At 49.6% G+C, this 22975-nt stretch overlaps 1 protein-coding gene across 2 annotated transcripts in view; it reads left to right on the forward strand.

Moving 5' to 3' along the window:
- Positions 1-544: 544 nt before the first annotated feature.
- Positions 545-22975, forward strand: part of CLPTM1 (CLPTM1 regulator of GABA type A receptor forward trafficking) — a 34180-nt gene continuing 11749 nt past the window's right edge. The window contains exons 1-5 of one of the 2 annotated variants that reach the window (XM_028742193.2): positions 545-669; positions 7980-8098; positions 18687-18810; positions 19883-20041; positions 21714-21831. In XM_028742193.2, the coding sequence (XP_028598026.2) occupies positions 610-669; positions 7980-8098; positions 18687-18810; positions 19883-20041; positions 21714-21831 (580 nt within the window). In that variant the 5' untranslated portion in view covers positions 545-609. Of the gene's footprint in view, positions 670-787; positions 931-7979; positions 8099-18686; positions 18811-19882; positions 20042-21713; positions 21832-22975 lie in introns of those variants that run through there. The other variant, XM_028742194.2, reaches the window with a different exon arrangement.

The following is a 22975-nucleotide window of genomic DNA, read 5'->3' on the forward strand; positions in this document are numbered from 1 at the left end:
CCATTTGGTACAGCCAATTTCAGATTATTTCATCTGGCGTGCGTAATCTGCGGTGGGTTTCCTTCTCTTGAATCCTTATTATTATTGTAAATAATGAAGAGCATTTATACGCTGTTTTACAATGGCCTTCAGGGATACAAGCCCGACCAAAAAAAAAAAAAAAGCAACACTGAAAAACACAACATATAGTCATTCAATCATTCGGAAAATCTTATCTATGGGGGAAAAGCGAAGAGTTATGCAACACCTTAAATGCGAATTTATTATTTCGCAAACTATGGCACGTTATTAGCATTTAGCTTCCCCTCACATGTAAGTCTGCAACATGTGGTAAAGATGCAAAAAGCGGGAGGCGGCAGCAGCAGCAGTTAATTCGGATTAATTCCTCCGGGGTCAACAAACCAGGATCTGCCTCCCTCGCAGGCACTCGGCACTCCCCTGCTGCGGAGCGGCTCGCGAATATACGGTAACCAGAAGGCGCTCCGCCCAGACGGAGTTTAGAGGGGAGGAGGTCACGTGGGCCAGAGAGAGAGGGAGAGGGCGGGCGGGAGCAAAGCGGGACTTAGGGGGAACTCTCGCGAGAGCTGCACCAGGCAACGGCGCAGCAAGATGGCGGCGCCGGAGACGGAGGTGGTGGCGGCGGCGGGTCCCGCGTCCGGCCCTGAACAGGTAGCGGCCGCAGAGCCCCTTTCTCCGTCGCCCCCCTCGCGGGAGCTGCCGCTCAGCGGCTCTCCTTTCCCTGCGGGGGGGCAGTTGCCCCTCCCGCCGCCCTCCTTTTGCCCCTCCCGCGGGCGAGGAGAGGGGGGGTTAGGTCCCCTCATGCCCCAGCCCCGCCCCTCTCGCCAGTCACGTGACGCCCTTCTCCCTACCCCAGGAAAAAAAAAATTAATTGGCCTCCAGGGGCGATTGCCCACCATGCCCCTTCTCCAGGTCAGCTCCTTTTCTTTTTTATCGCACTCATATATATATATATCTGCTGTTTTTTATTTATTATTATCGCCTGCATTTTTCCTCCCAAGACGCCAGGGGTGGGGTTGTTTTTTGGGGGGTGGGGTAGGAGGAGGGGTCCACACACGCCCAGCCCCCGTTTTATTCTCAGCCGGGCTCAGAGAAGGCTTATGGCACGAGTGAGCAAGGATCGCAACCCTGTGGTTATAGCACGCCCTCTGCCTGCAGAGAGTCCCCAAGTTCAGTCTCTGGCACCTCCAGGTAGGTCTGAGAAATGCACCTGCCCCGAGACCTCGGAGAGGTGCTGCCAGCCCGTGTAGGCGGTACTGAGCTGCATGGGCCAGTGGTCCGACCAGGCGCAAGTCAGCTTCTGAAAGGGCCCCTCTCAACCTTGAGGGTCGCCAGATGTTCTTGAACTACAGCTCCCCATCAGCCCTGACGGCCACGTCGCCTAGGAAAGATGGGATTTGTAGTCCGACAACGTCAGGCACCCAAGGTGGAGGAAGGCTGCTCTGAAGTGGTAAAAATCACTCCCGGTGCGTTTGGTAACCCAAATCAAGTCAGGTTCATTTATAACCTGCGTCTCCTTTAAGGAGACAAAGTGGCATGTGTGGTTCTTGCAAATATGGAGTTTTACCTTCGCAACAGCTCTGTGAGGTAGGTTAGGTTAAGCAGTAGCGACTGGCCCTGAATTCCTGAAGGAGTGTCATAGCCTAGTGTGGATGGCAGCTTAAATATAGAAAGCGTAAAAGCATAGCAAGACGACATTCCAACTCAGACGCTTAGTCCATCGGCTCAGTATTCTTTATACTGACAGGCTGTAGAGTCGCAGACAGGACTATTTCCTAGAAGCTACAGGGTGAAACTGGACCTGCATACAAATCCCCAGAATATGAGCCTGGGTTTCATCATGCTGTATAGTTGCGCAAGTGGCAGTTTCTACCCTGCATCTTGCCACACTTCTATACCTGAAAGGTGTATAAATCCTTAATTCTTGGGGACCTGGTTCACCTGTAGTTTCATCGTTTGTATATATTTGCTTCAGGAAGGAAGCTTTTGCCGCTTGTCAGGCACAATTTGTAGTAAAACGGGTTGCCCAAATTGCCTCATGGAAACCATGCAGTGAACTTTATGATTAAATGAGGAGTCACCCATTTGTCTCTCTGTTCAGTGTCCCACACTAGCCACTCCTTCCTTCCTTGGATGTGTCACACAGTGTTGCTTCAGCCTCAACACCCCACTTCTCTTGGGTACACCTCCACCCTTTTGATCTGGCATCCATCTTGTTCCCTTGACTTAGAAATTCTCGCCTGACTCTGTCCCTTGTTAGATAGATCTGATTTCTCAGGTGTATGCCAATGAATCACTTTCATCTCAATGTCCCCCTCTGGGTAGTTATCTTTCTGCTCCTAATTGGTCTCATTAGCAAATTGCTCCTGCCTTTATCCCCCATAAATAACCAACAAGTTCTGACCCAGATAGCTCTCTTGGCCCTTGCCCCCCATCCTTTATGACAGTCTACATTTTTCACTGTGCTCTGCTTTTTCTTGGCTGGTTTCCTCTCTTGTCTCCAACTGACTTTCATGTTTCTTCCAGTTTCAGACCATGGTTCCTCTTCCCCAATCTCCTTGACTGTGCTGTCAAAAGCTTTTTCTCCCTGAAATTTACAGGTGCCACTCTGTTTTCTCCATCTAGGCTAAGAGTTCACCTGCCATTCCTTTCAACATCACTAATTTCAGAGCTTCCTACTTCAGGAATTGTTTCTCTTTTTTGAGGAATTTGTCTTTGGGTTCCCTACTAAGGAACTGATTTTTCCCCCCCTCCTCTGTCCTCCTCCTAAGTTAAATTTCCCCATCTGATTCTTAAAGCTTTCTGTATGCAGCATGCAGTTAACTTTTTCATCTGTTAGATGCTTCCCCTTAACTGCATCTAATCTGCTTTTGAAGGTATTGTCCTCTTTTATCTGTAAGGAGACTCTTTTCCCACCAACAAGCACCTGGCTTTCATGGGGAAACTTGACATCATGATCTCTCCTCTCCCCAATTGTCTGTTGATTCTGTGAATATTACACACAGTCTGCGCAAAAGTTGTCTCATTCTAGACAGCAGTGCGCTCTCATATACTACCTATTCTAGATGAAACAGCTTATTTTTCCCCTGTTTGGAGTCCCATCTCACTCAAAGCCAGTAATTCCTGCACAGATTGCTGTGGCACATTTGTGTGCTGTGAGATGTAATAAATAAATGGAATCGTTATAATTTGCCATCAGCTCAAAGCACTCAGCCCATAGTGCCTGCTGGGTACCTGTGTGAGTGCTCAAAGCACTCAGCCCATAGTGCCTGCTGGGTACCTTACTTACATCCACTCCTCCTTCCTGGGGAAGGACATTTGTGGCCCATCTCAGCATTGGATGTGATTGGATCATTCAGTTGCTCCTGATGCAGAGATGAAGGGAGTCTGTCCGTTGCATCTCTGTGTGAGTTACTGCTCTGAGCTTACATTGAGAAGAAGCACTTGTAGAACAGTGACTGTCTCAAACCCAGGTGAACTCTTCCAAGTATGGGAAATGCTTAACACTTTCATTTTCTCAAAGCAAACCACTTCAGGTGTGTCTCCAATTATAATTTAGGGAAGTAAGCTCTAGCTATCAGAAGCTTAGGTAACAGTGCTCAGAGTGTTGTTGGCTACAGGTGCTTGGGGTGAGAGGATGGGGGGGCACGGGAATTCCCATTCCACACCTTGTTTTTCCACCGTTTGCTGGGAAACAGCCCACACAGGGCCCACAATCCTCTTGTTTGGCTGCCATCCATGTGTTAAAAGCAGTGTTACCTTTTAGTGTCCTCCCCACGCCTCACCTTGGGATTCCCCAGGTACATTTACCACTTGGATCATTCTTGCTACTTCCCCTTTATCCCCACCCTCTTTTACCATCTATAATTTTACATAATATCCTTGTGATGAAATCTGTCACGTATAATCTGCCATTTTAAATAAATGATCTAAAAATAAACTTGAATCCAGAATCAAAGCCTTAATTCTCTCAACAATGCTGAATGTGGATGAAGAGGCTCATATTTTGGCCCTCAACCATTATTTTCCTGAAAGGAGATTGAATCATAGAATTGTAGAGTTGGAAGGGAACCCAAGGGTCATCTAGTCCAGTGTTTCCCAACCTTTTTTGGGCAAAGGCACACTTGTTTCATGAAAAAAATCTCGAGGCACACCACCATTAGAAAATGTTTTAAAAATTAACTCTGTGCCTATATTGACTACCGTATTTTTCGCCCTATAGGACGCACCGGCCCATAGGACGCACCTAGATTTTGGGGGGGAAATAAAGGGGAAAAAATTATTCCCCCCCCCCCCCGACGCGGGGCTGGGGCGGGAGAAGCCCGAGCTTCCCCCGACCCCAGCCCCCAGAATGGGAGCCAGAGTGGCTCCCGGAGCTTGCGGGACTGGGGGTGGGGGAAGCCCGAGCTTCCCCAGCCCCCAGAAAGGGTCCGAGAGCGATGGCAAAGGTGAGCGCACCTTCGCCATCACTCCCAGAGCTTGCGGGGCTGGAGGTGGGGGAAGCCAGAGCTTCCCCCACCCCCAGCCCCCAGAAAGGGTCCGAGAGCGATGGCGAAGGTGAGCGCACCTTTGCCATTGCTCCCGGAGCTTGCAGGAGCTGGGGGTGGTGGAAGCCCGAGCTTCCCCCGCCCCCAGCCGCCAGAGCAGGTCAGAGAGCGATGGCGAAGGTGTGCGCACCTTCGGCATCGCTCTGGGACCTTGCGCGGGCTGGGGGCGGGGGAAGCCGGAGCTTCTCCCGTCCCCAGCCCCCAGAGCGGGTCGGAGAGCGATGGCGAAGGTGCGCGCACCTTCACCATCGCTCTGGGACCTTGCGCGGGCTGGGGGCGGGGGAAGCCGGAGCTTCTCCCGTCCCCAGCCCCCAGAGCGGGTCGGAGAGCGATGGCGAAGGTGCGCGCACCTTCCGCATCGCTCTGGGACCTTGCGCGGGCTGGGGGCGGGGGAAGCCGGAGCTTCTCCCGTCCCCAGCCCCCAGAGCAGGTCGGAGAGCGATGGCGAAGGTGCGCGCACATTCCGCATCGCTCTGGGACCTTGCGCGGGCTGGGGGCGGGGGAAGCCGGAGCTTCTCCCGTCCCCAGCCCCCAGAGCAGGTCGGAGAGCGATGGCGAAGGTGCGCGCACCTTCCGCATTGCTCTGGGACCTTGCGCGGGCTGGGGGCGGGGGAAGCCGGAGCTTCTCCCGTCCCCAGCCCCCAGAGCAGGTCGGAGAGCGATGGCGAAGGTGCGCGCACCTTCGCCATCGCTCTGGGACCTTGCGCGGGCTGGGGGCGGGGGAAGCCGGAGCTTCTCCCGTCCCCAGCCCCCCGAACGGGTCGGAGAGCGATGGCGAAGGTGCTCGCAGCTTTGGCATCGCTCTGGGAGCTTGCGCGGCTGGGGGGATAGCTTCCTTAAGCCTGGAGAGCAAGAGGGGTCGGTGCGCACCGACCCCTCTCGCTCTCCAGGCTTCAGCGAAAGCCTGCATTCGCGGCGATGGGATGTGGGAGGGAGCTCGCTCGCCGCCCCGCGTGTGCTCGCCGCCGCCGCCCCGCCTCTCGCCGCCCGACTCGCCCGCCTCCCTCCCACGGCACACTAGGCAACGTCTCACGGCACACTAGTGTGCCGCGGAACACCGGTTGGGAAACACTGATCTAGTCCAACCCCCTGCAATACAGGAATTGTTTTTTTAAAAGCAGATCTTATTTATTAATTTTTCACAAAGAAAAAAAGATATGCAAATTTTAACATAAACCATGTTACTTTATCAGTTGACTTTCTGTCCTCCCCTTCCATGGTCTCCATATTTACCCTTAAATGCTACATATTTCACCTATACTATTCAATACATTAAATTTAACCTATTTATCTTATTCACACTGTTGCTCATATTTCAAACCCTGCTCGTTTTTTTCATCTTGCTATAATTGTTCTTTAAATACTCAATAACAATACAGGAATCTTTTGCCCAACATGGATTGGGGTACTTTAAGAGTGAAGAACTGAGATGATAATTTGATTTGTTTTTAAATTCAAATGTAGTACCGAAAAGAATTTGCTGGCTTAAATATTCACTTAATGTCATGGGCTTACTTTACTGACCCTGCATGCCTGTAGGGAGAGACTGGGAACATGAATTGAGTTTCTCATCTGAAAAATTGGATTAATAGTGATGAGGTGCTTTTCTTCTGGGCAAATTTGAATAACATAAATCATGTATGCCTTTCCCTCAGATCAGATCCTAATAAGAAATAGTGATTATGTGTTTTCCCCTAAGTACTCAAGGAACTTTGCATATGTTGTTTCAGTAATTCTTAGTACAACTCTGTAAGATAAGCTAGTGAAAACTGGTTGGGGCTAGTATATAGATTGACACAAGCCTTTAATTAAAAGGTCCTACATAAATTTAGCAGCGATGAAGTAAGAGGGCAAATTCTTTTTTGCATCAGCAGCTGATTAAAGATTAGGTTCTGGACCATAGGAGAGTAACTGCATAGTTTTTATAGCGGAGGTTAATAAACAATGGGATCTGTATTAAGACTGGTACTATTTAACATTTATAAATGATCCTGTAGTCAAGTCTGCAGATTATTGGTTGCTTTTTATGTGGCGCTTGCCTGCATTTAGTTGAACCCCAACTTTCTAAATACAATGAAATAAATGACAATTGATGAATAAGCAGAATAGGAAAAACCCAAGCAGCCTGCAGAGAGTCCCAAAAGCGTCTCTGCAACTAGGTAAATAGGAATGAAACGACAGATGAGATTTTCTCTTAAGTGAATGTAAAGTGAGGCACCCACAGGTAGAAAATCTTAACCACATAAAAACAAGGGGTATCTAAAATGTCTGTGACTATCTATTAATATATCTTGGGAGAGGGGGGTCATTGTTGATAACTTAATGAAAATGTCAACAGGGTGAGGTTGTGGTAAAATAGCAAACTCAAGAATGGATGGGGAACAAAATAGCCACTGCTTAATGCCCTTCTATAAAAAGATGCTGAGCCCACCTTTGGAATCTCTCTCTCTCTCTCACACTCTCTCTCTCTCTCTCTCTCTCTCTCTCTCACACACACACACACACACACACACACACACACCTCAAATATCTCAATATTGGAGAAATGGAAGAAGTGCGGGTAAGGAAAGCCAAAATGATCACGGGGTTGACAGGCCTTTGTTGTTTCAGAAAAGACCAAATTATTTGTGGCTTCCTTGTTCAGAAAAACAATGGGGCAATGAGAGATGTTTATGAATGGGGAAGGGGGAGGACAGATAAATTTTCCTTCCCATCCCGTAATACTAGAACTAAATGGTAGATGAAATAGATGGTAGTCAATTCAGGACAGGTGAAAAAAACATAGGGCAGAATTAACTTATAACAGGCAAGGACTGAAGACTTTTGAAAATTCAAGCAGACATTTCAACCAAAGCTTGATTTTATAGTTTAACTTTCTACTTTTTGTACTGTATCCTTGCCAACCTCGTAGTGATAACTATAGTTAAGCAGTATATAAAGAAAATAAAAATAATACTGTAATTCATGGCCTGCTTGTGGCTTCCTGGAAGCATCTGCCTGGCTGCTGCTGGAAACGTTGATGGGCTCGACGGCCTTGATGCACCTGGGCTCTCCTTACCCTGTTGCTGTTATCCCTATATTTCAGCTGGCAGACCAAGGCTGAAGGATGGCGCCTTACGAACTTACGGCTGAGTTGAGATTTGAAATGGGGGTTGTTAAAACCAGATTTCAAGCTCTCATCCACCGTGCCACCCCAGCTCATTGTTGTACAGCACTTTGCATCTAATTAAAAATCTTGTTTTCTGGGAAGCTGAACTCACTCCTGTCCCAAGAGGAGGGGGCGGTTTCATGCTGCCGCAAAAGTGTCTCTTTTTTATAAAAAAAAAAAAGTCACAAAGTTTGACCCTCTTGGCTTCTTATGACAAGCGACTTTTGCTGATTTCCATCTCCCCGTTTTTCTCCCCACCTTTATAGCAAGTGACCAGCAATGGAACTGCAGGGGGAGGTGAAGCGGTTGCCGAGACCCAGCAGCAGAACCAGCCCCAACAGCAAGCTCCAAATGCTTGGCAGGTCATCAAAGGAGTCTTGTTCAGGTGAGATCTCGACTGCTCTAGAACTGCCGCGTTATCATCCTGTGTGTGTGTATATATCACACACTAGATGGTAGGGTGCTTATGTGTATTTGGTGTTTGTCCTTAAATCACTTGCGCTCGGATTTACATGTCCTGGGTCAAGTTCCTGTACTTCTATGAAAGCAGCCAATACCCACTGTTTTCGTGCATCTGCAGGGCGAAACCCACAATAACTGGTGTTTCTATACCGCTTCAGTGTATTCCAAGCACTTTTTGATATTTAAATTTTTTAAACATTTGTATCCCGATTTCCCAGCAGCAGTGCTGCGCTCAAAGTGGCTCACAGTAACAACAAAAGCATTAAAAAATAGCAAACATTTCAACCGGTCATAATCCTATCGAAAACACAAGAGCATACAAAACAAAAGCAAACACTTTCATCAGACAATACGAGCTCATGATGAACTCAAATGATCAGAAATGGCTTCTGAGCACCAGCCCTGTGCCAGCAGACATGCTCTTTCTTTGCAAACATGATCTCAGCCATCCTTGCGACACCCCAGACACCCACACTGCGAGTTGGTGAGGGGATACAGTGGTACCTCGGGTTAAGTACTTAATTTGTTCTGGAGGTCCGTTCTTAACCTGAAACTGTTCTTAACCTGAAGCACCACTTTAGCTAATGGGGCCTCCCGCTGCCACCGCACCGCCGGAGCACAATTTCTGTTCTTATCCTGAAGCAAAGTTCTTAACCTGAAGCACTATTTCTGGATTAGCGGAGTCTGTAACCTGAAGCATATGTAACCCGAGGTACCACTGTAGTGGCTTGACTGTGGCCGTCCAGTTAAGTTTATGAAAGAGGTGGCATTTGAACTAGGGACTTTTACTGACTCCTATCTTGGCCTCCTAGGCACACCGTCTTAACTGCATAGCACTAAATGACCAACCTAAAGCCTTTTTCTCCAAGGTGAGCTGAAGTGCCTCTGCCTCTCACCTTCAGCTCAGATCCTCTGAATGCCCAAGGAGCATCCATTGGTGCACAGTAAACCAGTATGCTTCCACCTCCCTGCATCACCTTGGAGCTAGAAAAGGGAAGTGGAGCCGTGTGGGTTTTGCTCTGTGCCAGCAGGGCTTCTGAGCTCAGAGAGCACCCACCATTGCGTGCAGAGACAGAGCAACCAGTGTGCCTAAGGAGTGCAGGCAGGCAGAGCAATCTGATGCGCCTCCATTCCCCCTCCTGGCTTTTCAGGTGCAAGCCGAAGCGTGGCATGCAGAGGTCCATCACCTTCACTCTGGGTTTATAGGCTCAGGGCTTATTTTCTGCTCTCGGCCTGGAGCTGAAAAGAAGGAACAGATTTTTCTCTGATCCTGTTCTACATTCCAGACATAGGAACCTAGGGAGCTGCCTTATAGCGAGTCAGACCCGTGGTCCATTTAGCTCAGTATTGTCTGGACTGGCAGGCAGATTCCCAAGCTATTCAGACGGGGTTCTCTCCCAGCCATACCTGAAGATGTTGGGGCTTGAACCCAGAACCTTCTGCGTGCAAAGCAGATGCTCCACCACCGAACTACACTTTCCCCCTTAATAAAAGGGGCATCTTGTCCTTTGGAAGGTGTGTGTTTGGTGGGGAGAGGTGTCCTTTTTGGTTAGTTAGAATTTGCCAGCCCCTGGTTAAAAACTGCAGCTGGAGGCTTGCATGATTGAATTCTCCACCATGCAAGAAACATTCCCTACAGATCAATCTAACAGCAATAAAACTAACATGCTGGGACGTCAGCTGGGCTAGACCAGACCTCTGTCATCTTCTTCACTGCTCTTCTGCATGCAGAAAGTTACTCTATATGGAGGACAGTAAGCAGCTTCCCTCCACCTGCAGTTTGAAGTAGCGCGTTGAAGAAACAGGCTTTACGTGCTGTTTCATGAGACCTAAGAGCCATGGCTTTATGTCCTTGTGAACATGGCGGTGGTCTTCCTCCAAGTGATTAGTATGTAGGTAGTGGCCTGTATGCAGAATCAGACCATTGGTCCACCCAGCTCAGTATTTGTGTGTCCCCCGACTGGGAGAAAAAAATAAAAGCTCCCATGTGAGAGTGGGGAGGATCTTCTAATTTCTGTGTGAGACAAGGGTTAAGAACTACCTTTGAGAGAGTAGGATTGTATTTTCTCTTTCTTTACTTTATATTTCTGTGAAAAAAGCTTTAATAAAATCTTATTTTTAAGAAAGAATTTGTCTACAACAGCCTTCTTCAGCTTAGCAATGTGAGACAGCCAGTGTGGTGTAGTGGTTAAGAGCGGTAGACTCATAATTTAGTGAACTGGGTTCGGTTCCCTGCTCCTCCACATGCAGCTGCTGGGTGACCTCGGGCTAGTCACACTTCTCTGAAGTCTCTCAGCCCCACTCACCTCACAGAGTGTTTGTTGTGGGGGTGGAAGGGAAAGGAGATTGTTAGCCGCTTTGAGACTCCTTAGGGTAGTGATAAAGCAGGATATCAAATCCAAACTCCTCCTCCTCCTCTTCTTCTTCTTCTTCTACTACTACTACTAGCACCCTCCAAATGTTTGGGGCTAGAACTCCAGTGCTGGCTGTAGCCCAAACCCACATCAGGGTTTGTACATCTACAAACTGGAGAGCCAGAAGTGGTGCAGCAGTTAAGAGTGTTGAACCTAGGACTCAGGAGTCCAAGGTTCGAATCCCCACTCAGCCATGAAGCTCACTGGGTGACCTTGGACCAGTCACTGCCTCTCAGCCTAGCCTACCTCACAGGATTGTTGTGGGGAATTGAATGAGGGGAGGGAGAACCATATGTGCCCACCCTGAGCTCCTTGGAGAAAAGGCTAGATACAAATAATAAAATATCTGGAGGGTGCCAAGGCGAGGAAGGCAAGGGAAGCCTGTCAGGGGCTGTCTGGGATTTCAGCCAGCGTCTTTTACTGCTCTCTTTAGAAATGCGAGGGCTTGAACCTTGAACCTTCTGCATACGAAGCAGCAGAGTTAAGAGTCCTTCCCCTTTCTAGAAGGAAGGGCGTGCGTGGGGCCAGCCTATAGGCCTGTGCCAAAGTGTGTTCAGTAAAGTATTAAGCTGATTGCTACCCTAATTAACTTTTAAGTTAAGCACCTCTTCTCTAAGTTTTGGCGGCATCTTTCCAGGGCAGAGGTCCCCATAAGGCTTTTAACACCAGTCATTAGAGCCAGCTCTTTTGTCACTTGGGATCTCGATAGTTTGGTTTATGGATGAGACTGCGGAGAGAAATGTCTGTGCTTTGACGTCTGTGTTTTGTGTGAGTCAGTGCAGCCAGACCCTGATGCAAAGTGAGGCGCTGGGCTTCAGGAAGGAAGTGCCTGGCGGTGGCAGGGTCCTTCCCAAAGTTGGGAAAGCACAGACTAGGCTTTGGGAAGGAGGGGGGAAGACACTAGGATCCTGGCAGGGCCCTTATGTCTCCTTCCCAAAACCCAGTGCAGCGTCCAATGTTGCTGAGGGCCTCCCCAAAAAGGCTTTGAGGGCCACAAGTGGCCCTTGGGCTGCATGTTGAACCACCCTGGTCCAAAAGTTGCTGGACCACAGCTCCAGTCATCAAGCCGGTGCCTTCCCTGTACTCATTTCGGCGCCTGCTAAAAATGTTCTTGTTTAGACTTTCCTACCCAAACACTTAAGAAAGTTGAGGTACATTTGTTTGTTTAATTTTATTCATAGAATTTTGTAAAATAATAATTCAGCAACATTCCAGATTTAACGTTCAGTTAAACAACTTGGGGCTTCTCCCTCCCTCCGGAGATTCCCAAAAATTTCAATTTGTGCTGCATAGTCTGATCACTCCATGCCTTCTCTTCCCAAAAGAAAACTAGCCGCCATCCTGAAAAGCTGAGGTGATTTTAGTCTGTTTTAGCATTTTAAAGTATGGTTGTGAACAGTCAAGCGGTGTATAATTTTTATGAAATAAATAAATAACCATTTCTGACCTTTGGCGGGGCTGATGGGAGTTGGAGACTAACACCCTCTGGAGGACCACAACCTCCCCATCCCTAGCATAGGAGAAGTTGTGGCATGCATTGTAATCCTGAGCTTATTTACTCAGAGGGGCTCCCCGTCAATATCAGTGGGCCTTACTGCTTTAAGTAAGCCTGCAGCCTTCGACTTGCAGGGAGAGGTCTTCCTAGCCTTCCAAAGGTCTCTTTCTGGGTTTTATCAAAGGCTTCGTCCTCTTCTTGCTTCTCAAGCTGAAGAGCACAGAAGCGTGGTTGTGTTTGCTCCACTATTCTGCTTTAGCGTGTGGATCAATGGCACTCCTTAATACGTGTGTGGTGGCCTCTTGGTGTTTTTGTGGCTTGTGGGGATGAGGCCCACTGATCTTTTTCAGGCATTGCTCTTGCTGGTCATGGTGGTGGTTGGTTCCCCATCTGGCCTCTCCTTTATGGTACTCCAGGAGTGTACAAAGCTTGAAGCATGGGAAAAAGTTACAGCTGGTATGGGAATCAAAGCAAATAGAGAGCAGCAGCTTCAGCCAGGCAAATGTGCCCTCCCTATGGCATCAGATGCCAAGAAGATAAAGAATTACACAACTTTTAGAAGACATCTGAAGGCAGCCCTGTATCGGGAGGTTTATAATGCTGGATGTTTTATGTTTTTAGATATGCAGTAAGCCGCCCAAGGATAGTGCTAGAAATCCCCGGGGCACCAGGCACATTTTGCGCCTATCGTGGGTCCAATTGTAAACATGCAGAGATCTCTGGGCACCAGGATGGCGACTGACATCTCCATCGTGCTGACAATATACACAATTCATTTTCAGCTTTGTAATCCAAGGGGGCGCAGAAAATGGCACCTAGACATCATTGTGGCGGCCATAACCTAGGTTTGAGGTGCCATTTGGCGAGTAGCTTAGGTATCTGAGTTTCTAACACTGTTCACGGGACGAGTGATGGTTCCAGAGGGCTCTGAGATAAGTTAGTCAGGTAGGGTGGAGTTGACTAAATTGAGTAATGCTGTTTCAGATACTGCCCCTTTCGTAGCACTCACCATCTAGCCATCTAGCCACTTGCCCAACAAAATCGGCCTACGAATAGCATTAGCAGGAGCCAACCTTTTCTAACGCATTCAAATGTCTCCTGAAGAGCAAGGTGACCAGGTGGGAAAGAGAAAGCAGAGAGAGTTTGTGCCATTTCCAAAGCCATTATTGCTTGGGATGCTATATTGGCTCTTTGAGCTGTGTCAGCAAAACGTTTTGGCATCTGTTCAGTGCCAGCTGAGCGATGAACTTCCGTATGATTAGAACGGTTAAAACATTTCCATTTATTAATGCAAATCAGATTGGAACGGGCTCGGCGCTGGCGTGTTCTCCCTCTTCCAGAAATGGGCAGATGCTGCAGTAATGCACTTCCAAAATTGTGGGTATGCAAAAAAAAATCATCTTTACTTGGCAAGGCCCCCACCCCACCCCGGCTGCTGAAATTGATCCAGAACATTGCTTTGAAGTTGAACGAAATAATCCACATTGGGCTCAGCATTTCCCAGATGGTTGTGGCCCATTTTAAGTGGGGAGCCTTAGAGGAAGTCGCAGAATAGAACAAATGATTCCATTCTTTGAGTTTGGTAATTCAGAACTGTTGACAACCCAGGAAAACAGGCTTTCCACAGGCATTGCTGCCCCTCCTGCCACACATGTCTTGGTGAGTCACCTGTGGCCAAAAAGGAAGTAAAAAAGGATCAGATTTTTGTAAAGCTTCCCTGCCGAATCACCCGGTTCTTCTCCCCCAAGGGCAAATCTGAAGCAGAAACAGCTTAGCTAATTAACCTCCTGGCTTAAAACTGATTGATTGGCCGGCTAGATTTGTGTGTGTTTATGCACTGTGAAAGCTCCTGAAGGATATTTGACAGGGGCGGTGGGGAAGATCTTGAAGGAAGGTGACATTGCCTCTTGGGTGCGTGAATTTTCAATTAAGAGATATCGGTCATTTGTCTGGAGAAGAGCAAGGAATCTGCATTCACCCCACCCCTCCATCAGATTTGGGAAGCTGGCAACACTATCTGGCCCTCCAAGGTTTGTGAGTTACACAGATGATTCATGTGGCAGCGGAAGCCAGCGGTGCTGTGGTTCTGTCTTCCCAGTTGGCTGGTTATCTTCAGCTATAATTTTAAACACACTAGCCTGCGAATGCCGGAAGAGACGTGCGTAGCTTGTCTGCAGAACCAGACGTGCTTATATATGCAAGGCAGGGCGCCAGGGCAGGGGTCTGGGTCTCTGAGGTCCATACATTCCGAAGCAAGCGTACCTGAGAAGTAGAATAAGCCTCTTGTGCAAGCTGATGGACTTGCCTCGTTAACTGTGTTGTGTGTGTGGTTTTAATTGACTGACCATAAATTCAGTAGAGCTTCTGCCAGTCTCTAGTGTACTCCACCATACAGGTAGCGTTATTCTCAATATACAGAAGCGCAGAGTGCCTTTTTCAGAATGACACCACATGGCCATGTTTTGTGCATCATCACGGGATGGAGGGGAGGGATTGCTACAATTGCATGCACGTACCACAAGGGACGCGGGTGGCGCTGTGGGTAAAAGCCTCAGCGCCTAGGGCTTGCCAATCGAAAGGTTGGCGGTTCGAATCCCCGCGGTGGGGTGCGCTCCCGTTGTTCTATCCCAGCGCCTGCAAACCTAGCAGTTCGAAAGCACCACCAGGTGCAAGTAGATAAATAGGGACCGCTTACTGGCGGGAAGGTAAACGGCGTTTCCGTGTGCTGCGCTGGCTCGCCAGATGCAGCTTTGTCACGCCGGCCACGTGACCCGGAAGTGTCTGCGGACAGCGCTGGCCCCTGGCCTCTTAAGTGAGATGGGCACACAACCCCAGAGTCTGTCAAGACTGGCCCGTACGAGCAGGGGTACCTTTACCTTTACTTTACCGCAAGTTCATCTAAATCAGGGCTGGTGGACATGCAGCCCACATGGCAGATTTGACCCCCCAGGCTCCCCAAATCACACCCACCTGCCCCACACCTGATGTCATATGTGACATGTGGTGGGTGGAAGGAAGAGACTCAGCTGCACAAAACCGGATTGAACTCCCTGAGCATCATCTAATGCATGGGGAGTTCACTCCTGCTTGGTCACCTTGCCAGCCAATGTTGCCAGGTGGGTGGAACTGCCCACCTGTCAATCGTATGACATCATGAGGCCAAACAGTTAGAAGGTGGGCGATCCCACCCACCTGTGATAGTTGGCCTGCTGGGTGGGGAGAGGAAGATCTAGTCCACTGGGCCAAAAAGGTTTCCCATCCCTTATATAAATGATCTGCAGTAAACCCAAAAGTTCTTCTGATGGGCGGGCGGTATAGGCATAAGAAAGAAAGAAAAAAGTGAGTAAATCCTCGGCCAAAGAAAAGTGAGGTTTCAAAGGGGGCCAACATGTATTTAAATTCCCACTCAGCTGGGAAGCTCTCTTGAGTGACCTTGGGCCATTTTCTACCTTCCAGCCTCACCTTCACGGGGTGGCCATCTGAGGATTAAATGCAAGGAAACAAAACATTGTTGCACTCCAAGTTCCTTGGAGGGGGAAGGCAGGATACAAAAGTAATTATTGCTTTTAAGGATGATGATGATGATGATGATGTATTATTAAACTGCTTGCCAATCCTCAACACAGCAAGTGCTGAAATAGATACAGTGGTATCTTGGGTTACGAACCTAATTCGTTCCGGAGGTCCGTTCTTAACCTGAAACCATTCTTAACCTGAGGCATGCTTTCGCTAATGGGGCCGCCCGCTGCTGCAGTGCCCCTGGCACGTGATTTCCATTCTCATCCTGGGGCAAAGTTTGTACTACTTCCGGCTTAGCGGAGTTTGTAACCCGAGGTGTTTGTAACCCGAGGTACCACTGTATTACAAAGTTGATTTGGAGGCAACTTTAAAGCGACAGCAAGTGCTCAATGTGGAGCTTTTGTTTCCTTTGAGTTGGGGCAGTGGCAGTGCATGCTCTTTGTGCGCACATGTGTATTATTCACACAAAGCCCCGGACTAGTATCTTTGCATCTAAAATAATAACAGTGAAGAAGGTGCACATCAAGAGGGGCGGTGCTGCCCTAGCATGCCACATTCTGTTCTGCTGATGGTATCTCTCCGCTGCCTCCCCAAAGGATATTGCAGAAGCAGAGTTAGCTCAGATGGTAGCATTGAAGCAAGGAGTCTAATAGAAAGGGACACTGGGGGGATGGGGTTTAAATAAGAACGGGCAAGGGCAGGAGGGAGGGAAGCCTGAGCTTCTCCTTTTCACCAATTTGACACAGTGTAAACACAGTTTGCACTGTGTCAAGAACTGTATGGGACGCGGGTGGCGCTGTGGGTTAAACCACAGAGCCTAGGACTTGTGAATCAGAAGGTTGGCGGTTCAAATCCCCGCCATGGGGTGAGCTCCCGTTGCTCAGTCCCTGCTCCTGCCAACCTAGCAGTTCGAAAGCACTGTTCGAAAGATAAATAAGTACTGCTCCGGCGGGAAGGTAAACGGTGTTTCCATGCGCTGCTCTGTTTTGCCAGAAGCGGCTTAGTCATGCTGGCCACATGACCCGGAAGCTGTACGCTGGCTCCCTCGGCCAATAAAGCGAGATGAGTGCTGCAACCCCAGAGTCGGTCACGACTGGACCTAATGGTCAGGGGTCCCTTTCCCTTAAACACAGTGAACAGAGATCCAGGTGCATATTCTCTCTTTCTCCAGCTCTTTTTTTTGTAGGAACCAGGGGGAAACTGGTATAAATGGCTGACTACTGTATCAGAGGTACATTTGGTGGGGGGTGGGGGGTCTTCTCCTGCAGCCACTCTCCTTGAGTCCTGGAGAGCTGCTGCAAGTCATTGTTGCTAGAAGGACCAGTGCTGTGGCTTGATGTTTTCTTCCTGTGTTCAAGCCAAGAGAAAGGACAGTGCAGTGGTACCATGGCGGAGGGCTTCAGGGGGCAGGAAAATAATGCCGATCCATTAGAGGTGTGTGTTTATTTTTTTCCTCTGGTGTCATGGACTGGTTGAACACAGCGGCATGGTGGGAGGAACCAGCCAGGGAAGCCCCGAGGGAAGAAGGCTCAGAGCCCGGGGATTGGTGGTGGGATGGCAATGAGTGGTCAGAGGAAGAAGACTGGAAGAGGAGGTGTCAGAAGCTGAAGAGGTAACAGGGCTTAGTGATCGGGGGGGGGGGGGAGTCTGTGGCAGAGGGAAGTCCAGAAGCAGGAGAGGAGGCAGGCCAAGAGGTGGAGAGGAAGCAGGCTGGTGAAGAGCCACAGGTTTCTCCCCATCCTGCTGCAATAAGCTCCCCTCCCCGCTGGTCTCCCAGAACCAGAAGAGGCATGAAGAGGGCGGAGCATAGCTTCATGCAGGTGTAGTCTCAGATTGTTTGGAGGAGACCCAAGATAGGAGGGAACTTAGACAGCTCTGGGGAGGCGGGGACCTTCAGTCAACTGCTTCATGGGGGCAAGACCTGCCGGTGATAGGTTGCTGCGCTCATTAGGCCCAACACTCGTATGCGGATCCTGTTTTGCTAATGAAGAATCAACTCCAACTTGCTCTGTGAGATTTACTGCCGGCTCACTCCTGTCATCCAGCAAGGGAGAGCAATATAGTTAGGCTGCCCCACTGCTGCTTGTTCTGGCTTTAAAGGGCTGGGATAAAGTCTCGTGGACAGCAGCAAGTGGGTGCCAAAGGAGTGGCCAAGGAGGTTGGTGTTGCCGGCAGCCTCCCGGCAACTGTTTGCAAGGTTAGTATGGATGGTACGGTTCTCACCGTTTCTCTAGTTTAAGGCCCCCAGGGCTTCCCATTGTGCCCCCAGCAGAACCTCTGACCCAGAGTCCCACATTATTGCCATGCCCACCAGGGACTTGGGGGAAAAAGGGAGACAATACATGCAATACAGACTCTTGCTATCCCTTCTCCCCTGCAAAACTCTCCAGTTTCTCTCAGGTAAATCTCTTACCTGCTCTGGTTTACCTGCTGCTCTTGATTTTGGGAGCAAGGGGTTAGAGAGGCCTTTGGGGGAAGGAGCCAGGGGGTGGAGCCAATGTGTCTGGCCCTTCAGCCCCTTGTTTAGTTCAGAGTATGGCCCCTGTGAAGAGACGCAGGTAGCGCTGTGGGTTAAACCACAGAGTCTAGGACTTGCCGATCAGAAGGTCAGCGGTTCGAATCCCCGTGACAGGGTGAGCTCCCGTTGCTCGGTCCCTGCTCCTGCCAACCTAGCAGTTCGAAAGCACCCTTAAGTGCAAGTAGATAAATAGGTACCACTCCAGCGGGAAGGTAAACGGCGTTTCCGTGCGCTGCTCTAGTTCGCCAGAAGCGGCTTAGTCATGCTGGCCACATGACCCGGAAGCTGTACACCGGCTCCCTCGGCCAATAAAGCGAGATGAGCACCGCAACCCCAGAGTCGGTCACGACTGGACCTAATGGTCAGGGGTCCCTTTACCTTTACCTTATGGCCCCTGTGAACAAGCAGAGTTATGATATTTGACAAATCTTCGGGAAGCTTCTTTTTAATGTTGAGGCTGTTAGCAATTTCTCTGTGCAGTAGCTGCCTCTAGAAGGAACGGCCAGCTTATAACTGCATCTTGTATTGATTCTCTACTTTTCTCTCTCTCCCCCCCTCCCCAAAGGATCTTTATCATTTGGGCCATCAGCAGTTGGTTCCGTCGTGGGCCGGCACCACAGGATCCAACCACCGCTGGCGGAGCACCCAGGGCGCCCAGCCGCAATCTCTTTCCTAAAGACACTTTAATGGTAAGTGTGACCCGGAACTTGGGTTAGCTGGGCCCCAAAGTTTGCAAAGCGTAAACAAGTATGCGCTCAGTATGTAAAAGTACAATTACGCGCCTGTATGATCTGGATAAAATTTTTGCAGCCTGTAGAACTCTGCAGCCTGCAGAAATCACGGAAGCTGAGCAGATTTGCAGCATTTCTCTCTGTGTATTGTGTTCTGCCAGTTTTACTGTACTGCATAAATTTTTTATTGAAGCTTTTTTGACGCGACAAAATTTTTAAAGGGGGGAAAGAGACAAAAGAAAAGAAAGAGGGCTTCCAATTCTTCGTCTGTCAATTACATAAAAAAGAATTATTCAAAACATTTGCTCCACGGCATCATCCGTTAGTTTTACTGTATTGCATCTTTTGTTCTGTCACCACCACTGGAAGTCTTGCACAGCAGCTCATCTGGCACCTGAAAATTGAGCAGGCTTTGCCCACGTGCTTTTCAGTGTACCTTTGCAGCCATGAGGGTGGCTGGAAACTTGCTTTTTCTCCTGGATGGAAGCTGTGATTCCTGGGTAGCCGATTCCCCCCCCCCCCCTTCACTGCTGAGGGATTGCAGTAAATGCATAGCCCTGATCATCATAACAGTAAAGAAGCTGAACATTTGCTTGGGTCTATTCCTTTATTATAAGGGACGCGGGTGGCGCTGTGGGTTAAACCACAGAGCCTAGGACTTGCTGATCAGAAGGTCGGCGGTTCGAATCCCCGCTACGGGGTGAGCTCCCGTTGCTCGGTCCCTGCTCCTGCCCACCTAGCAGTTCGAAAGCATGTCAAAGTGCAAGTAGATAAATAGGTACCGCTCCGGCGGGAAGGTAAATGGTGTTTCCGTGTGCTGCTCTGGTTCGCCAGAAGCGGCTTAGTCATGCTGGCCACATGACCTGTATGCCGGCTCCCTCGGCCAATAAAGCGAGATGATTGCCGCAACCCCAGAGTCAGCCACGCCTGGACCTAATGGTCAGGGGTCCCTTTACCTTTTTATTCCTTTATTGCAGCCCATGATATAGGCTTCCCTGCCTCAAATAATGCTCTTCTCTTCTCCCTGCAGGATCTTCATGTCTATATATCAGAGCATGAGCACTTTACAGATTTCAACGCTACCTCCGCGTTGTTTTGGGAGCAGCGGGATCTTGTCTACGGGGACTGGACCAGTGGCGAGAATTCCGACGGGTGCTATGAACACTACGGAGAGTTAGATATTCCGGAGGTGCGTGAGCAACGCATGTCACTGGCCAGCTGTTCTCCAGCTGCACTCAAGCCAAGCCCCCTGCTGCAGACCTCACTTTTCTCCCTACTTGTCTGCAGTGGGCTGCCTGTACTTAAGGGGACTCTCCATCTCCAGCCTCCAAAAGCAAAACTCCTTTAAGAAATACATTGCCTGGACTGGACTAGGAAGCATCTCCTCTTCCATGTTAGAGGCAATAGTTCCTCTACGTTAACAAGAGATTATAGAGCTAAGAGGGACGCGGGTGGCGCTGTGGGTTAAACCACAGAGCCTAGGGCTTGCCAATCAGAAGGTCGGCAGTTCAATTCCCCGTGACAGGGTGAGCTCCCGTTGCTCGGTCCCTGTTCCTGCCAACCTAGCAGCTCGAAAGCACGAAGTGCAAGTAGATAAATAGGTTCCACTCCAGCGGGAAAGTAAACGGCGTTTCCGTGCGCTGCTCTGGTTCGCCAGAAGCGGCTTAGTCATGCTGGCCACATGACCCGGAAGCTGTACGCCGGCTCCCTCAGCCAATAAAGCGAGATGAGCGCCGCAACCCCAGAGTTGGCCGCGACTGGACCTAATGGACAGGGGTCCCTTTACCTTTACCTATAGAGCTAAGAGAGAGAGACTGGTGTGACCCACTGTCTGAATGTCCAGTACTGATTTAAACGCCATTAGTGGTGATGATGGGACGTGGGTGGCACTGTGGGTAAAAGCCTCAGCGCCTAGGGCTTGCCGATCAAAAGGTCGGCGGTTCGAATCCCCGCAGCGGGGTGTGCTCCCGTTGCTCGGTCCCAGCGCCTGCCAACCTAGCAGTTCGAAAGCACTCCCGGGTGCAAGTAGATAAATAGGGACCGCTTACTTGCGGGAAGGTAAACGGCGTTTCCGTGTGCGGCTCTGGCTCGCCAGAGCAGCGATGTCACGCTGGCCACGTGACCCGGAAGTGTCTCCGGACAGCGCTGGCCCCCGGCCTCTTGAGTGAGATGGGCGCACAACCCTAGAGTCTGTCAAGACTGGCCCGTACGGGCAGGGGTACCTTTACCTTTACCTTTAGTGGTGATGATGCTTTATGAATGCAAATAGGGGCATCACTCCATTCTAGCACCTCAGAAGTCTTACCCAAGCCCCTAGCCCAAGTGTGGGGAAACCTCATGCCTGCCACATGTTATAAACTACAAGTCCCATCAGGCCCAGGAGCCGTGGCCAAGGAGGATGGGAGTTGTAGTTCTGGAACAACTGGAGCACCAGAGGTTCCCCACATCTGACTGGCTCTGGCAATTTGAATGGTGAAGCCCTCTTGGAAGGCAAGGAAGCAGGACAGGACGGGTCTGGGGGGAAGCTTTCTGTCTTTGGCCTTTTAAAATGCTAGGTGCTCAGAGAAGGCTTGGAAGGGCTAGGGGGACAAAGCTTGGAAGAAAGGAGACACCAAAGCTACTGTTTGACATTTTAAGGCAGAGGATCCTTAACATTAGGAGGGAGCTTGGGTTTTTATATTTTGCTGGAAGCCTCCCAGAGTGCCTGCAGCAACCCAGTCAGGGTTTATGGGCAACATAAAACTATTAGTATTAAGTCCAACAGCTGTGGCTTCCTTGATCACCTCCTTGCTGTGTTGCACCCCCCCCCCCACCTACTGGATGAGGCCAGTAGTCCTATTGCGTTGGTTGTTTTTTCCCAGAGCGTTCAGCACAACGGCTCCATGTACATCCACGTGTATTTTACGAAGAGCGGGTTCCACCCCGATCCGAAACAGAAGAACCTGTACAGGCGACTCGCCACGGTCCACACGTCTCGAAGTAAGCCTCCCCCCCCCCCCCGTCCCTCTCTTTTTGCCAGGAGTCTGCAGCCGGTGGTTGTGGGTAGAGATGTCTGCACTCAGCACTGTTCTCCCCCCCTTCCCCCAGGGCACCTAGTTCCTCGCCTTCTTCTCACATCCTGCCACTTGCCCCACTGAGGCCCCCATTCCCAATTCCAGTAAGTGATGCATTTCCTCTCTCTCATCTCTCTCTCTCTCTCTCTCTCTCTCTCTCTCTCTCTCTCCCTCCCTCCGACCATCCTGTAGCGATGATAGGGGCTTGAGTGCTACTGGGGCTGCCTTGTCCTTTATGTGGCTGGTGCATTTCTGTGCAGTCAACACGGTGATGTTTGACGGGGAACTGCAAACCTGCAAACAGCTTTGGAAGCCACATGCTAGGAAGCTGCAGCGAGTTGCAGATTCCCAGTGAATATTTGCTATGATAATGGATGGGGGGGGTTCCCCTCTCCCCACGCCGGAATTCAGTATGGTTCGTGATGTGTGTTCTCTCATATTTGAGCGCGCATTTCGGTATATTTTCGTTCAGTGGTTGGAGCCCTATGGAAATGCCGCTGGCTTTCAGCAAAGCAGTGTGTGTGTGTGTGTGTGTGTGTGTGTGTGTTTTGTAACATCTGGAAAAGGTATTTGAACCCATGAGCAAGAGCCTATATTCTGCAGGGGCAATTCTTACTGGAACTTTCCAAATCTTGTATAAATTCAAGTGCTAAGTGTAGCACTGAGCATGTTCCGTACCCCTAAAAGTCTGCATCTGAAAACCGAAAATTCTGAGCTGATAGTTAGTTTTGCAGGTCCTATGCTATATATTGCTGGGGGGGGGGCGGGGATCTGTAAATTTTCTGCCAACTCACCTTTTGTTTTTGTGGTACCGCCCTGGGACAGAATAGTAGTGATGGGAGGGGGAGCGAAGGAACCAAGCAATTCACTGATATTATACATCCATAAAAATAGAAAAGCATAACTGCGTTGGACTTGTTCCTTCTCCTTTTTGGCATATGTGTATTTGCAGAGGGGGGTTTGCTGCTGCTCCCTTTTTTTTTTTTTTTTTTTACTGTATTCTTGCAGCTGTGCAAGAGCATATGAGGAACACCCCCTCCTCTGCATCAGAGGCCCTTCTCTGTGTGCCC

This window comes from Podarcis muralis, chromosome 7, assembly GCF_964188315.1.
Source record: "Podarcis muralis chromosome 7, rPodMur119.hap1.1, whole genome shotgun sequence".
NCBI classification, from domain to species: Eukaryota; Metazoa; Chordata; class Lepidosauria; order Squamata; family Lacertidae; genus Podarcis; species Podarcis muralis.